Source organism: Panthera onca, chromosome A2 (genome assembly GCF_046562875.1).
Source record: "Panthera onca isolate mPanOnc1 chromosome A2, mPanOnc1 haplotype 2, whole genome shotgun sequence".
Lineage (NCBI taxonomy): Eukaryota > Metazoa > Chordata > Mammalia > Carnivora > Felidae > Panthera > Panthera onca.
This window is the reverse complement of record NC_138340.1, coordinates 26,162,932-26,180,675: the sequence shown is the minus strand read 5'-3', so window position 1 is coordinate 26,180,675 and position 17,744 is coordinate 26,162,932. Positions and strand designations below refer to the sequence as shown.

General features: G+C 47.1%; 1 protein-coding gene across 4 annotated transcripts in view; it reads right to left on the bottom strand.

The window, feature by feature from the left end:
- FLNB (filamin B) overlaps positions 1-17,744 on the bottom strand; it is a 142,666-nt gene that overhangs the window by 10,858 nt on the left and 114,064 nt on the right. For all 4 annotated transcript variants that reach the window (XM_060631394.3, XM_060631395.3, XM_060631396.3 and 1 more), the window contains 10 exons: positions 14,765-14,893; positions 13,527-13,700; positions 12,190-12,348; positions 11,699-11,902; positions 10,296-10,448; positions 10,067-10,189; positions 7,237-7,503; positions 6,259-6,396; positions 5,113-5,228; positions 811-943 (listed from right to left, as the gene is read on the bottom strand). In XM_060631394.3, coding sequence (XP_060487377.2) covers positions 811-943; positions 5,113-5,228; positions 6,259-6,396; positions 7,237-7,503; positions 10,067-10,189; positions 10,296-10,448; positions 11,699-11,902; positions 12,190-12,348; positions 13,527-13,700; positions 14,765-14,893 — 1,596 coding nt within the window. The remainder of the gene's footprint in view (positions 1-810; positions 944-5,112; positions 5,229-6,258; positions 6,397-7,236; positions 7,504-10,066; positions 10,190-10,295; positions 10,449-11,698; positions 11,903-12,189; positions 12,349-13,526; positions 13,701-14,764; positions 14,894-17,744) is intronic.

Sequence of the window (17,744 nt, the reverse complement as noted above, 5' to 3'; positions counted from 1 at the left end):
GCAGTGATCACAGGGTTCCTCCTCAAGCTTTGGGGCCCACATTCACTGTCACTTCCTCTGAGAAGCCCTCTGGGCCTCACCAACAGAAACTATTTTTCTCTCCTGCCCTGATCATTTTTGCCATTTGGTTCTTGGTTCTCCTGTGGCATTGGTGACCACCTGGGGTCCTCTCCAGGGCACTGCAGGCTTCTGGCCAGGTCCCCAGTCCATTCTGAGCCCCTCTTCGAGGGCAGGCATCATGCCTTACCGTCTTGCCAAGTCTCTCACACTTAATACATGTTCCCTGGCAAAACGGCTAGTTAACATTGATTATGTCAGAGAATTCTGTACATCAAGGGAGCAGGCAGGAAAATCTTATGCTATTAAGCATACTAGAGACACAGATTCCTTGAAATTTAAATTTAGGGATGAACCTCAATGCACTTTTCCCTCGGAGTAAAGTGAGATCAAATGGTACTTACTCATGTCATAAGGTCAATAATGTAATAAAAATCTGTAAGATTTTGTTAAAATATGAGAAAAAAATCACAATTGAATGTAATGTGAAAGGAATCTGAAAAACAACCGAAAATAAAGCAGTATTTGTTTAGAAAAAAGAAATGGAAGGCTAGATCCCAAAGCATCTCCCTGTCCCTGGCAAATGTTTATACCCTGATTTGTAAACAACGCCTGGCAACAACAACAGAAGGGAATCTGAAGGCTGGCTGGCCTCCGTGAGGCTCATTAGTCCTCTGCTGGGGAGCACGTTTGTAGAAATGTGCCTTGGGGAGATGCAGATGCCGGGACCTGCACGCCCTGCCTCTGGCTTACCTGGCTCGAGCTCAGACACATGACACTCCTCCACGGCTCCTGACGGGCTGTGCACCTTTGCATCAATCTTGCCTTTCGCCCCATTCAACCTTATAGCAAAGGAGGCTGGCTGGTTAACTTTTAATCCCGATTCCTGAGAATTTAATACATTAAACAAGTTACGGCCTTTGGTGTTTGGCCTTTGGTGGCATACACTGACCCGACCCGGGACTCCAGGGGACAGTTCTCATGCAAATAGGCCCAGAAGGTTTATCCTTATAACATGTGACGACAGAAGAGCAGGTGGCTTGTTGCACGCTTCTGGTTTTAAATAGAAGAGAGTAGAGACACTCAGTGGGGTGGTCTAGCGCCTTGATTCGTGCTGGAAGAAACAGTTACTTGATTCGGAGACTCAGTCATCTGGTTAACAAAACTATATAGTTTCTGCATCCCAAACAAGACCTGGACAACCAGAAAACCCAGTGTCTTCCAGGTCAAAAAGGAAGTCCCATCCCCCCCACCCTACCTTTTTAAAGTTTATTTATTTTCACAGAGAGAGAGAGCTCACGAGCGAGCTTGTGAACATGTGCACACAAGTGGGGGAGGGGCAGAGAAAGAGGGAGAGAGAAAGAATCCCAAGCAGGCCCCACACTACCCACGCAGAGCCTCAACTCATGAAAGGTGAGATCATGACCTGAGCCAAAATAGACACTTAAGTGATGCCCCAAGGGCCCCCTTTTAAGAGGAGCCTGGCAGCTGACAAAACCATGTAGTCACCAACATGAACAAAGTTTTATATCATTGCTCTTTTTTATCTCAAGGGTAGGAATGGAGACAACATTTAACAAACTTGTAAAGGGCTATATATGGTTAATAATCAGCAGGACCTAGGTGACTACCACTTCCTGGCTACGTAAGTTGTTTAACCTTTGAGTCTTGGTTTCCTCATCTGTAAAATGGGCACAATAACCAAATATATACCAGAGAGCTACTGTGAGGATGAAATAAAGTTATGCATTTGAAGCACTCAGCACAGGGCCCGACCTGTACACAGAAAGACTAAAAAATCGTTAAATATTAATAAGCATTTAGAAGTTGTCTGTACCCCGCTGAAAACACAATAGGGAAAAGGATAGCTTTCACTCTTCACTGGGTAAGTTTCACCCTCCACGCTCTGGGAGGAAGGGATTAGAGATCTAGATGATTAAGATACAGATACATATTTTTAAAGCAGGCTCCACGCCCAGTGCAGAGCCCTGTGTGGGGCTTGAACTCACTACCCTGAGATCAAGACCTGAGCTGAGATCAAGAGTCGGATGCTCAACCGACTGAGCCACCCAGGTGTCCCATATGCTTAAGATATTTTAAGATTGGCCAGTCCTGAACTGCAAAATTTTACAAGTTAGCAGTTTTGATATAAACTTGATTGGACAGCCACTCCTCACAGTGTGATTGAAGAACTTGGGGGGGTCTTGTTAAAATACAGATTCTGATCCAGTAGGTCTGGGGGTCTGAGGACAGCCTGAGAGTCTAGGATTCTTTTTTTTTTTTTTTTTTTTTTTTGAGAGAGAGAGAGAAAGAGAACAAGAGGCAGGGAGGAGCAAAGAGAGAGGGATAGAGAGAATCCCATGCAGGCTTCTCGCTTTTAGCACAGAGCCCAACTTGGGACTTGAGCTCATGAACCATGAGATCGTGACCTGAGCAGAAATCAAGAGTTGGACACTTAACTGACTGAGTTACCCAGGTGCCCCCAGGGTAGTTTTCAAAACTTAGACTGCTGAATGGTACCATTTGTCTTTCCTTTTTTCATAAATGTCTTTTTTTTTTAAGTTTATTTATTTTGAGAGAGCGAGAGAGGAAGAGAGAGGATCCCAAGCAGGTTCCTTGCTATTAGCACAGAGCCCAATGCAGGGCTTGAACTCACAAACTGAGATCATGACCTGAGCTGAAATCAAGAGTCAGACACTTGATGGACTGAGCCACCCAGGCGCCTTGAGATTCTAGGATTTTAATAAATTTCCCAAGCGAGGGGCGCCTGGGTGGCTCAGTCGGTTGAGTGTCCGACTTTGGCTCAGGTCATGATCTCACGGTTTGTGGGTTTGAGCCCCGCATCGGGCTTTGTGCTGACAGCTCAGAGCCTGGAGTCTGCTTCGGATTCTGTGTCTCCTTCTCTCTCTGCCCCTCCCCTGCTCTCGCTCTGTCTCTCTGTGTGTGTCTCTCTCTCCCTCTCAAAAGTAAGTAAATATTAAAAAAAAAATTAAAAATAAACAAACAAATAAATAAATAAATTCCCAGGCAATGCCAAGGCTGCTGACCCGGGACCACATCTCTGTAACAAGGCACTGAAATTGCACTGCCTAATTTGGTAGTCACTAGCCACATGTGACTATATATTTTTACATTTAAATCAGTTAAATTAAATAAAGTTAAAGATTTGGTTCCTCAGTTACACTAGCAACACTTCAAGTGCTCAATAGCCACATGTGGCCAGTGGCTACCACATTGCACAGGGGAGATGTGAGACATTTCCATTGTTGTAGAACATCCTATTACACTGTGCTGTGCCAGAGCTTACAGACTGGGGAGCGAGGACTGCACCCAAAATTAAGGAATCTTTGATCACCAGATTGCCCCCAGCCCATCAACCCTTCCTCCACAAAATGTCAGCCGACTTCAATTTTCTAAAAAGTCTTAAAAGCAGGACAAAACAATACATGCCTCTCTTTTCCTAACCAGCACCAGATGTGGGCCTGCAGGCCTCGAGCAAATCTCTGATAAATAATTTACGTATCACTCAGCACCAAGTGACCCAGGAAAAACAGGACAAGCTGACACTCGTCCCTTCTACCGTAGCAGCTGGTTACAAACGCCTGACGGATACACAGCCTGCTGCACACTTACTCAAATATTTATGACCTAATTGTGTTGAGAGGACTCTACAGAAAAGTTTTCTGGAGAAGATTTCTCCAAACCAGGTTTTTGGAAACAGAACCATATACATTACCTGAATCCATTTGCTGCTAAATCCTCAAGAGAGAGATAAACACCTCAGAAGATCTGAAAGAAATCTTCGAGATGCATGAGGGCGGTTCTTTGCCCTCAACAAATGCTGGGTTTATCTCCCTCCATAGGTTTTAGTTAAGTCGGCCACAAAAGGAACTTCTGTTAAGAAGCCTTTAAATGAAACACAAGAAAAACATCTACACCACAGTGACCAGCTAGCACCCTTGGTATGCTCCAGATGAGGCCTCTTCAATCTGTGGACCGTGATTTTTGTTTGGGGGTCAGTCTGGGTTCCCTGATATTTCGAACAACTAGCAATTCCAATTCTCCTCAGGGTAAGGTCAGAATCTGAAATGTAAACCAAATGCATGGAAATAGATCCGATGACATCACCAACCTGAGATACAGGACTGGGTTTTCATTCAGTATTTTTAAGAACCGGGGGTAGCTGAAAGCTAGTTGGAAAGCCCCTTAACCAAAAATCAGATTTTGGGATTGTGGTGTTATTCCTCAACCGAATTGCTTACTCCTGATGCAGACACCTAGTTATTTTTCAACGTCCTGAGCAAAGACCCAAAGGCATCTCTAGTGGTTCTTAGTTTGGTTGCCGGCTCTAATGCAACCTTGAATTCAAGAGCCTATTTAAGACAGTAATCACATGCTACCGTGCCAGGGTGGGGATTAAGGAGGCCACCGTTAAAACCACAGGTTCTGGAGCCACAGAGACCTCACTCTGCCTCATATTAGCTGGCTCCTGGTAGCCATAACCAATCTATACCTTGGCTTTTCCATCTTTAAAATGGGGTCAAGAGAAACCTACTGACCAGGCTGTTGCAAGGATTGAACAAGGTAATACTGATGAAGTTCTTACACAGTGCCTTGCACACTTATAAATAAATCACCATAGTAAAATCAATCACAATTGACTTACTTGACAAAAAGGAAGCCAAAAATAGTAGGCAAAACATCAATGGACTGTTAGTCTTGTGTTTGTTCTGTTTGAAAGCCCTCCTTATCGCTTAACCAATTATTAACAGGCCTCCTTTGTTTCTCTTGAATAACTATTTAAAAAACAAACTTGTTCTCAAACGCTGAGGTGTTCGTTGACTGTGGCTCTGTGTTCACTTGCCCCAACTGTCTCCTGTCCTCAGTGTGGGGGCGGGGGCTGACTCTGCCATGGGAAATCTCCCCTATAAGTTGGCAGCATGTGCGGTCAAACCGGGATGGGCCCTTGACTGAGGGGATTGAAGCGGCCTCCGGAGTCCAGGGCTTCACTGGTCGGCCTGTGGCCAATGAGATGGATGCTTCCTTGCGTCTCACCTGAAGGCTCAGAACAGTGAGGCGGCGGGCGTCGTCGGACGGCGCGATGACTGGCACCAGGTAGGGACTTTCGGGGATGTGCTCATCGTTGAACTTGATGGATACCTCGTAGTTACCTGTGGGGACAGGACAGTCCCATCATTTCAGAGATTCTGCGAAGGTGGTTCCAGAGCAGTCTCTTGCTTCTTTGCTAGGATTGAAATGTCTTCCAAGAGATCCTACCCCCGCTCCGTGGCCATGGCTGGTGGGTTGAGGGCAGGTCACCTGGCTGAAGCCGAGCCAATAGGAGTCTCTTAGTTGGGCAAGGGCAGAGATTCTTAACCTGGGTCCACAGGCCCTCTCCAATGGCCTGTGTATACAGCTCAGGAGACCCATGAAACTTGAATGGGGAAACAAAAATTTTATCTTTATTCTCACTAACTTCGAGATAAAATGTAGCATTTCCTTTCTTTAGAAATGTCAACAAGAAACCACGGCACATTAGAAGCACTTGTGACTTTGTCACCAACAAAGATCACAGACATTTTTCATCACTTTACAGTTTTACATACAACTTGACATGTCATTTATACTTACCACTATTTTGAAATTGCGGTAGCTAATAGACCATCACCAAATCCTACGATTTAATGTATTAATGAAGATAACCATCTGTTGCTGTGTTACACATTTCTTGAAGATTTTGATAACTACATTTTAGTATAATTGATTTCCTTTATAATCCAATGTATTTTATTCTATATGTTTTAAAACATTATCCTGAGAACAGTCCCCATAGGTTTTATGCCCAGAGGGATCCATGGCACACAAAAGGCCAAGAGCTGCCGCTCAAGGGAGCTCAGATGCTGAGGCCACTCTTTCAGAGAAGCCACAACAGCTAGTGGCCAAGGATGGGTGGAGAAGGCTCGTCCGTGGAAAGAACGACATGGTTGAATGAAAGCCGGAGGCAGAGAGGCCAACAGAGAAGGACAAGAGAACAAGAATTCCTGCCCCTTGGAGGTCTGACATGATTTCTAGGAGATGCTCCCATGCGCCCATAGAGACAAATTCCTCTTTTCATTGAGCTAGCTTGACAGAATTCTGCTCCTTACAATCTAACCATCCCCCTACAAGGAAAACGTCCTCAGCTGGTCCTTGGTTACATACCAGGCTCCTGGGCAATATAAGACACACCGCACGATCCATTTTTATGGTCATCAAACGTAATCTCGGCCTTACTGGGGCCCTCAACGGCAATGGACAAGCCCCCAGCGCCTGCTTCCCGGGTCCAGATGCTGAACTCAGCTGAGATAAAGAAACACCTGGTTAGTGACTGAGCCCCAGATAGGCCCTTTTGCTCAAACGATGCTGGGTTACATGCTGCCTTTTTCTTTAACCCCAAGCAGGGCCCTAAGGGAAGGAATCACTGATGTTTCCCAAGCACCACCCATGAAAACATTAAGTTCATAAGAAACAAGACATCTTTGAACACACCAACTAAGGCAGAAAAAGATGAGAATGTTCCATTTTTGTCCCTGTAGATCTTTCTGCCAGCAACCACCACTACAATAGGTTTTGTAGAATTCTAGTGTGTTCCACGGAATGTTATTGTTGAAGGATGCTCTACAAAGAGCTTTGTCAGTCTGCTCCTCACTCCGACGCCCACACACTCAGTCATGATATAGGCTCCGAGGAGTGCCCCCGTGAGAAACTTGTTTAGCTTTGGGTCAGCAAGCCATTCCCAAACATGTTTAGCCACAGAAGCCTTGTTTAAAAAAGATTTTTTTTAATGTTTATTTATTTTTGAGAGAGACAGACAGACAGAGCGTGCGTGGGGGAGGAGCAGAGAGAGAGAGACACAGAGTCCAAAGCAGGGTCCAGGCTCTGAGCTGTCAGCACAGAGCCTGACACGGGGCTCGAACCCACGAACTGTGAGATCATGACCTGAGCCGAAGTCGGATGCTTAACCAACTGAGCCACCCAGGCGCCCCTACAGAAGCCTTGTTTTAAAGAATGCCCCTTAACAACCACCATCGGAATCACATACACTGAGTCTTTCTCTGGAATAGGGTGAAGGGTGCGGGGTGCTGACACCGCCAGGCCCCTTGTCTTCTACCCAAGTAAAAAGCCTGCCCAAATGCTCACCTGGGACACCTGCTTCTCCTCTCTCCAGGCCGGGGCCTCCCGCACGGACCTTGTGGGCGCCCCCCTCGCCGAGTGGCCCCACCGTGAACTGGAAAGGGCTGCCGGTCACATGCTGGCCGCGGTACTTGACGCTGACTGTGTGAACACCCATCTCCTGGGGCACAAACCGGACGCAGTGCGAGTTCTTCCCCATGGACACAATCTCTGCCTCGGTCACGCGGCCAGAGGGGCTGGTGACATGGGCCGACATGTCACTGCTGTCAATTTCTGAAAGGGGGCAGGAGTTTGGGGAGGTAGAGAGAGCAGGGTTAGGGTGAGGGACCAACACAGAGCAGGACATGCAGGACAGGCAGCAGAGGTTGGCAAGGCGGGTGCAGCCCAGGGGTGTGGGATGCTCAGGCTTTTTCCCATTCAGCCGGGATACCTACCCTCCTGTCTCCCTCAAATCCTGGGAGGCTGTGGCCAGCATGGAGGCAGTAGGGCCCCTCTGGCCACCCAGTGCAGAGAACATTCTAGGGACAGTGACACTTTTTGCCCCACCAAGTACTTTTACAGTCTTCCTGGCTGGAGCTAATTCCACATGGCAGTTTCAAACCAGAGTCTGGGGCTGGCAGTTACAGCATGTAAATAAAAACTACAATAGCTCAGATGTTTCTAAGCCAAAGGTGGTATGTGGCCATCTAGCATGCTTATAGAGGCTCTTCTCCATAGGTGGGTAAGGGTAGAAAACTCCAGACGCGTCACCCCGTACTTTCAAGAAGCTTTGGCATTTCTTTTAGGCAACAAGACAAAAATGCATTTAGAGAAAAAAGGTGAACACCTGTTGGTCACAACGGCAAAGGGAAACCATGCGTGAGCAAAGCTTTGAGCAAATCAAATACCAGAGGCCGTGCTTTCAGAAAGTGACGTCTCAGGTCACCAACATTGGGAAGCAGACCACATCTGCTGCACCTGACACGTGCTCATGCCATGCCAGTGACTGTGCCTGCACTGACGTGGTGGAGACAGGTACACCGCATGCTGGGTGACCAAGTAATGCCATCACCTAGAGCCACATGAAGCGCGCTCGCCAGCCCTACACGATCTGGGCTGAGCAGCCATGACTTTGAGCCCTGAGGACAGAGAAAGGAAGGGGGGTTGAGGAGAGGGTCACCCCACATGGCCTGGGTCTGGAAGACATCTGGAAGTTGGTGAGCTGTCCTCTGACAACAGGGGACCATTTAGGTAATGAGAGGAAGAGTGAGTCTCATCCAGAGTCATCTGGTACCAAGTAGCTGATCACAGCAAATAGAAACTGAGCCAGAGAGTCTTTAGATAGAGTAATCGACCACACTAGTTCCTCAGGAAACAAACAGACAAAGGGAACAAGCAGCTGATTTGCACAACGAGAAATGTAAAGCAAATGAAAACACAGTCCATGTCCCTAGTGACCCAAGAAATGAAGCTGGAAACCGGACCCCTTATTTTCCATCAGAATGATCAAAGTGGGAACCAAACACAGTGCCCAGTGCTGGTGGGGGAATGGATAAACGGGTACTGATCCTTTTTCTGGAGGGCAGTCTGCCAAGGTGTAGCAGTTTTTGAAACACATCAGCCCAGTAGTCCCACGCTGGGACATCCATCCGACATGAAGGTAGCCTGAGCACACAGTGGAGAACGTTCGTTCCAGAGCGCCGATTGTTGGAACCCAGGGATGGAAAAGAGTGTACTTGGAATAGGACATCGCATACGATGAAGGATGGTGCATCGGGACATGGAATGGAATCTCATGTACTCACTAAAAATTGGAAGTATCTTTTTTGACGTGGACTATGGTGTGTAACAAGGACACAAGTGTGATCTGAAACTGACCCCACGTGTTCATGAGGCTGGAGGCAATCAGGGTTCAGCTCCGGGCCTCAGATGTGAACCTCAACCTCCCCATCCCCCCGGCTGTTGGGGGATGAGGTGACACTTACTTTCCTCGTTTTTGAACACGTGAACTTTCCGCGATCACAAGGCATTAGCTCTTTCTAATAAGTGATTCTGTGTGGACACTGCAGCAATGAGGCTTTCCCCACATTCTCATGTGACGACTGTGCCTCTGCCCAGGAAGAACCCGCCACCCGCCAATGACTGGCTCAGAAGGCAAGGTAAGTAGACATGGGACAAGTTCGGAAAGAGGGGAAATGCAGTGTGGGAGAAACGGCCCCCTCTCCAGATCACACCATGAACTTCATCTGAAGACTCTATAGATATTCCATGCCACAGGATCTGTCCAACAATATAGTGTGTGCCAGCCTCTGGGCAGAGGACCCTCAGAATCTGCACTCACAGTGACGTCTCTTTATAGAAGGAACCCCAGGCCACATTCAGACAGACTAAAGTGTCCATTTACACAGTTCACGGCCAAAGGGCTGAATGTGGCCCACCCACCCAGTCTCCACTCTCATTTTAGGGATGGAAGGGAAGAACTAACTTTGGGAGGATGCCATAAGGCTGACACTTTTGAAATACTTCCAAATATTGGCATCAGCAGGGTCAGTTCTCTCACTGACCTGACTCTATTTGACAGAGAGTAAATTCAAATCTAAAAGCTTATTTATCTCCCCCCCCCCGCCATGTGACACAGTAAAGCTATTTTCATTCAGAAGAACAAAAAGGTGGCAGGTAAGCAGATTTTTTTTTCTCAGGTGGGGCTCTGTGAAAACAGTATTAAAAATATAAATAAATACAATACTTACTTACTTAAAAGCAGTCACCCATAGAGGATTTAGTATGTTCTAGGCCACACCCGGATGTGGTTTCTAGTGGCGCCCACCGCCCTGACCCCTAAACAACTCATACTCACCTGGGATTTTCAGGTTCAGGTCACAGATGCTTCCGACAGTGGCGACAGACGGGGCCCGACTGGTACGGGTGATGCTCTCCTTGACTCTTCCCTCTCCGCTGATCTTCACGGTAAACGGGCTCCCTGCAAGAACCAAGAAGACCCTTGTGAGCAGCCCAGATAGGCTGAGGCACAGCGTTTACAGAAAACCTAGGTGTTGGACGGGGAGGGCAGAGGGGACCAGACTCACCAGGCACGTGCTCATCAGCAAACTTGGTGGAGACGATGTAAACCCCAGGCACAGTGGGGAAGTAGGAGACCTTGCAGGTGCCATCTTCCAGGTCCTCTGTCTGGATGTCCACTTTGCTGGGGCCTTCAACAGCCAAGGATATACCACCATAACCTGCAACACCGTGGCCCAGAGCTGATGGGACTGCAACTCACTGGGGGTGGGGGAGCTCCATGCATGCAGCAAGGACATCAGGCTCTGGAAATGCAAACCGCTATTTCCAGATGTCAGAAAGACAGTAATGTAGGCAGCCCCAGACAGAGGAGCAGGTTAAAAGCTCTGAGAAATCCTGTAGTGAAAAACCCTGCTGAGCATGGCTTTGACCATAGAACTCTTTTCTCAATGATATCCATTTAATTTTTTAATTTTTTTTAGAGACAGAGAGTGAGCAAGCAAGGGAGAGGGGTGGGTAGTGAGGAGAGAGGAAGCAAGAGAGCAAGAGAGAACTTAAACAGGCTCCATGTTCAGAGCCTGACATGGGGGCTCAAGCCCATGACCCTGGGATCATGACCTGAGCTGAAACTAAGCGTCTGACGCTCAACTGGCTCAGCCACCTGCAGCCTCTCAAGGGTATCTATTAATATCCCACAGAGCACCTGTCCCACAGAAGCCACTGGGAAAGCCACTCTGGCCACACGCCTCCAAGAACGGCATGTATTAATCACCGGCTGTAGGCCTGACAATTTGAATTTTTAAACTGCTCCCAAGGTGCCTCAGATGTCCAGCCAGGGAACCATTAAGACAGCAGATCTGAAGGTTTAACAACCTGAAGAATCAACAAGGAGCATCAACTCACCAGGACCAGAAAGTCTCTAGCCCTCTCCCGTGGGACTGTGACTTTGTCTAGAAGTCACCAATGTGACCATCACTCAAGAAGGCAGAAAATGAAGATACTGTCATGTGGCATAGTTTGGAGAGGGCCAACCAAATTCAAACCATTTTAAAGAGGGTACAGGAAGAGATTCCATATTTCCATGAAAGCATCCCTCAGCTGACACAATCTTGGCCAGCTGGACCAACCTCCTTTGCTTGGGCTGAGTTGAGGAGACCCTGGAAAAGCTGCAGAGAATGGCGGGAGTACACATAATGACAGAGATCTGTGAACTGTTTTGACTCTGGATTCAAATGCCAGAAGCAGATGGGCTGTTAACTCTTAGAAGCCTGTTTCTTCATCTAGAAAACGCATATAATTCCCACTTCACTGAGGCTCATGGGACTTAAATGATAACGCACATATAAGGACCTACATACAGTTAGAGAGATGCTAAGAAAGAAGAGGAAGATGGTAGGATGGAAAAACGAAAAGAAGCAAAAAGATCATTCCCGTGAGCTCTGCGCCTTTTCCTGGGAGCATCCCCACATACCCGCATCCCTTGTGTCCACGATGAATTCAGACATTTCAAAAGTCCGGCCCTCTGACAGGCCACGGCCATAGACTTTGGCTCTGCGTGCGTCACCGATCTCAGACTGGACCACCATGATGGACACAGGGCTGTTGGCCACGTGGCTGCCGTTCTTCTTGATGCTGACCAGGTGTTCACCCACCTCCCGGGGGATGAAGGAGATGCCTGTACCAGAGCAAAGCTTCGGGTTTGTAAGGTGGGAGAACAGGATGAAGGAGAGGAGGGGGGAGGGAGACACACTCACAAGAAGGGAAGCAGGACTTCCCTCCTGACTCGCCAGCATCCAAGAGCGTGGTCGACATCGCCATGCAGAATCTCACTCAGACTGTTATCACGTGTGACCTAGAAGGTTTATCACCTCATACTCTAATGTGCTACCAATTGCCCAGGACCGGACTGGGGCAATGCCCATCTCCCACCCAGCTCCAGCCAGGAAGGTGGCCTGGGCTCACCGATGTGGTTGTTGGGCAGCCTCTTCAGGAGACAGGGCTCGTCACGGCCAGATGGGGCCTTAATGCTGGCCGTCAGGGTGCTGAGGTCGGTCTCGCTGATGTCAAGCAGGAAGTCAGCAGCAGAGCCCAGCTTTACCTGAGAGCACCGTCTGCTGTCATCTGGGAAACAGCCCCCCCCAAATGCGGCTCTTGTTACATGTGGGTCTCCCCAGCTCTCTGGAGCCCTCATTCCACATGCCATTTACAGATGATCAGGTGAGAATTAATTACCCAAAGTTAATTGAAAATACCTGTCTTGAACAATAAGCAGACCTAACCAACAATGAATGATTGCTAATTATGTCTGGTTAAAGGGAACTGGCAGGCACTGGAAATTTGAGTCTTCTCAGACCACTTTTTAAAGGAGTCTTTGCCAGTGGGCGGCACCTGTCACCTGTCTGCCATTGTCTTGGGCATTCCTCAGGTGAGCACTCATCATCTTCTACACAATACTGCTGACTGCTTAATAGGTCTAAACAACTTAGGGATATCCTTAGGGATAGGAACCTCATTTTTCCTATCTCCTTTTTAAATGTTTTTTAAAATATTTTTTTAATGTTTGTTATATTTATTTTTGAGAGAGAGACAGAGAGAGAGAGAGAGAGCAGGGGAAGGGCAGAGAGAGAGAGGGAGACACAGAATCTGAAGCAGGCTCCAGGCTCTGAGCTGTCAGCCCAGAGCCCAATGCAGGGCTCAAACCCACAAACCCTGAGATCATGACCTGAGCCGAAGTCGGAAGCTTAACTGACTGAGCCACCCAGGTGCCCCCTCATATCTCCTTTTTAACCCACTGATAGTGTGATATGAACACAGCCAGCACAACAGACATTAGGAGTGTGGGCTTTGAATCAGATAATGTGTATCTGAATCCCAGAATACCCATGTCCGAATTTGGCTAAGCCACTGTCTCTCCAAGCGTCAGTTTTTCCATTTGTAAAATGGAGAGAAAATCTATCTAGTAGTGATGCTGAAGGGCATCTTTGGGTCCATGTAGCCATGTAATAGGTATCTGAATGCCTCTATCTGAGGGCCTGCTATTTGCAGGCTGCAGTCAGACTGGCACAAAAAAAGTGCCCTCCGAATGGCACTGCTTGGTTTTCCTTGGATTACCGGGTAAGGGAGGAATTAGGCCAACCCAACGGTGACTTTACACCCCAATTCCTCCCTAAGGAGTCTGTGTGAAACCTCCATGTAGAGGCCTAGCCTCCTGTTGCTGGTCTGATGGGGAGAGAGGCTGTTAGGGCAGCTGTACTTCCCCATACCTCCAGGAAGCCCCTCGGCAAGCCAGGTGACCTTACCTGTGATCTTGGCCGTGAAGGGGCTGCCAGGGATGTGCTTGTCATTGTACTTGACCAGGATGCTATAGTCACCTGGCAGGGTGGGCAGGTAGGTCACTGTGCATGTCCCATCTTTGTTGTCAATGCAGCTGATTTCGGCCTTTGAAGGTCCCTCAATAGCCAAGTCTAGGCCCCCTGTGGATGGGAGGAAGGAAGGAGAACCTTTAGGGAGACAAAGATTCCTTGTTTCAACAGGGATCATACCTCATCCAGGGAAGTCCCCATGTGAGGAACAACAGACTGACACACGCCACAGGAGCCAGAGGCCAGGGGCACGTCATAACAAAGCAGTTCACGTGGTAAAATTGTCCACTGGAAAGACACTCCACCATCTGATTTCTTCACTACAAATGACCCCGAAGTTCTCTCTATTCTTAAGGATACTTGGGATGTGAAAGGAATAGCATCCTACACACCAATCATGCGTATGGGAGAGTCACACACACACAGCCCTGTTGGTTGGGCACTGGATGCCATCCTGAAAATCCCTGGGTGGGCGCCTGGCTGGCTCAGTCGGTGCAGCATGTGACTCTTGATCTAAGGGGTGTTGAGTTTGAGCCCTGCATCAGGTGTTGAGATTACTTAAATATAAAATCTTAAAAAAAAAAAAAAAAAGAATCACAAATTTAGAAGTCTCCACGATGACAATGGTCATAGGCATAGAGCTTTATCTGGAATGGGCGGTAACACATGTAGTCAGTCTGCTTGATATTTGTACATGTGCAAGATAGAACAAATGCAAAACCATCATTTTCCCAAAACATGCTTCAATTTCAGGCAAGTCACATAACACATTTCATATAATCAATATGATTTCGATCAGAACACAGAGGAGTTCAGAAGTTCTGTTTTGGGTAAGACAGAGCAGCTGTACATAAGACATTTATGAAAAACGGGGCACCTGGGTGGCTCAGTTGGTTAAGCGTCCGAGTCTTGATTTTGGCTCAGGTCATGATTTCACAGTTCGTGAGGCTGAGCCCCATGGTGGGCTCCACACTAACAGCAAGGAGCCTGCTTGGGATTCTCTCTCTCTCCACCTCCTCTCTGCCCCTCCCCTGCTCCTTAATGCTCTCTCTCTCTCCTCCCAAAAACAAACAAACAAACAAAGAAACAAACAAACAAAAGCTACCCTGGAAATGTGTCCACCTAACTCTCCAAATGGATGGCCAGAAGCATAAAACCACATAACCACACGGTACCTTCTCCTGCATCCTCAGTGACGATGGTGAAGGTGGCAGTTTTGTTGGCCACTCCATACACCAGGCCTGGACCGTATGCAGAAACACTCCCACTGTTCGGGTAGTTCACGTAGAACTGGAGCGGGCTCTCTGGGTTTGCAAAGAACACAAAATTGAGGGGGACTCATGGAGGGACAAATGCATAGCTTGGACAACCAGTGTCTTAACATTCACCTAATAGCAAGCAAGGCTGGTATCTCCTACACAGAGGTAGAAATTGAAAGGAAACTCCAGGGGCACCTGGGTGGCTCAGTTGGTTAAGCATCCGACTTTGGCTCAGGTCATGATCTCATAGTTTGTGAGTTTGAGTCCCGTGTCGTGCTCTGTGCTGACAGCTCAGAGCCTGGAGCCTGCTTCAAATTCTGTCTCCCTCTCTCTCTCTGCCCCTCCCTCACTCTCACTCTGTCTCTCAAAGATAAATAAACATTAAAAAAAAATTTAAAAAAAAAAAAAAAGGAGACTCCAGTAGAGTTCACCATGCTGGGACACCCAACAGGTCTACTCGCTGCCTTTTTTTCAATCACTGCACAAGAAAAACAATCCCAAGGTTGCTCCAGTCTAGAGGGGGGCCCAAGCAGGGCAGTGCAGCTCAACTTAACCAATAAGGAGGAAACATCTGGCCATGTGGAAAAATGACCCACTACTGGAGGGAACACAACTGGAAAGGTCTTTTGGGAAGGCCATTTACCATGCTTTCAAAATATAAGGCCCCATGAGGCCCCTAGGAATGTATCCCTAGAAATCTTTCTCCCCACCCTGCTCCCAGTTCTGTACAAGGACTTCATTTCCACAGTGCCCAGATCCAAATTAGGAAAAGGCTGCAGTGTCCAACAATAGGGGGTCAGTTAAATAAACATTGGTCTACTTGTGCAGTTCATTAAAAACAATGACGAATGGGGCGCCTGGGTGGATTAGTCAGTTAAGTGTCCAACTCTTGATTTCAGATCAGGTCATGATCCCAGGGTCATGGGATTGAGTCCCATGTTGGGCTCTGTGCTGACAACACAGAGCCTGCTTAGAATTCCCTCTCTCCTTCTCTCTGCCCCTCCCCCATGGATGTGTGTGCATGAGCGGGCTCTCTCTCTCTCACAAAAATAAACATTAAAAAAAAACAAACAATGAGGGAGATCTGTGTATATTATACTTGAGAGATTATAATGTGTCTCATTATAAAGAGGAAAAGGAAGGGCGCCTGGGTGGTTCAGTTGGTTAAGTATCCGACTCTTGATTTCAGCTTAGGTCATGAACCCAGGGTCATGGGATCAAATCTTGTGTAGGGCTTGTGCTGAGTTCCTGCTTCAGATTCTCTCTCTCTCTTTCTCTCTCTCTCTCTCTCTCCCCCTCTGCCTCTGCCTCTATCCCCTGGTCATGCTCTCTCATACTCTCTAAAAATAAAAATAAAAAAGAGAAAAAGGCTAGTTGCTATATAATATTAATGCCATTATCTCATTTCCTTGGAAGAACAAATTTATGTATGCATGTAGGTAGGCACAGAGAGAAACATCTGGAAAGATACACACCCCAGCAGTGGAAGTAGAAGGGAATGGGAGAAGACATTTTTTACTTTCTCTACATCTGCATCTTTAGAATATTTAGATAAAAGTAGATAATATGTTTTCACTTTAAACAAACATTATGCACACATGTATGCATGAACCACAACAAACATATCAAGCTAGGAAAAATATTTGTTAACTTCTATCACAAAGGGCTAATCTCTCCAATATTTAATTTGCTCTCAGAAACTGTTATGACAAAGCCAATACAGAATATTGGCCAATGGCCAAATGGAAAAACCTGGCCAAGGAAATAAGTGCTCAGTTCACAGAAAAATACAAATAGTCCTTAAACATACAGAAAGTTGCTCACTCTCATTCACAAGGGAAATACAAATAAAGCAACACCAAAATACTGGTTTTTGAACTGTCAGTGTGGCCAAGATCCAAAAATCTGACAGCCTATTATTCCATTGGCAAACTGGTGGAAAAGCAGGTGCTGGTCTACATTGCTGGTGGGTGTCTGAATTGGGGGAGCCCCACTGAAGGGCAATTTGGCAAGATCGATCAAAATGATAGATGTCTATACCTGTGTCCAGCAATTCCTACCCTGGGAACTAAATCTCACAGATATACCTTCATGAGAGTGAAATGATGGAATAAAGGCCATTCATTGCAGCCTGACTAGCGACAGCAAAAGGGAGAGAAGAACCTGAATGTTCTCCAACGGGGGGAAAGGTGAAATCTATCACGGTTTATCCAAACGGTGCGACATGCTCTATCATTAGGACATGCAAAACTCTCCTGGATATACAGTTAGACTGGAAAGGGCAAGGTCAGAGCCATGTGTAGTGTATGCTACTATTTATGCATAAGTGGGAAAGGGCTTAAGAATCTATATTTCCTGGGGCATCTGGGTGGCTCAGTCAGTTAAACGTCCAACTCTTGATTTCGGCTCAGGTCATGATCTCATGGGTCCTGAGTTCAGGCCCTGCACCAGGCTCTGTGCTGACTGTGCAGAGCCTGCTAGGGATTCAATCTCTCTTTCCCTCCCCCACTTGTGCTCTCTCTCTCTCTCAAGATAAATAAATAACACTAAAAAAAATTTAGGGGCACCTGGGTGGCTTAGTTGGTTGAGCATCCGACTTTAGCTGTCATGATTTCATGGTTCGGGGGTTCGAGCCCCGTGTCGGGCTCTGTGCTGACAGCTTGCTCAGAGCTTGGAGCCTGCTTTGGATTCTGTGTCTCCTTCTCTCTCTGCCCCTCCCCCACTTACACTCTCTGTCTCTCAAAAATAAATAGATGTTAAAAAAATTTTTTTTGAAAAGAATCTGTATTTCCCATTTGTTTATAGAGTCTTAAAAATGTTCTGATATCCAACATAAAAAATTAACAGTAGTCAGGTTCAAGGAGAGGTCAGGTGGCGATACGCGTGGGAAGGAAAC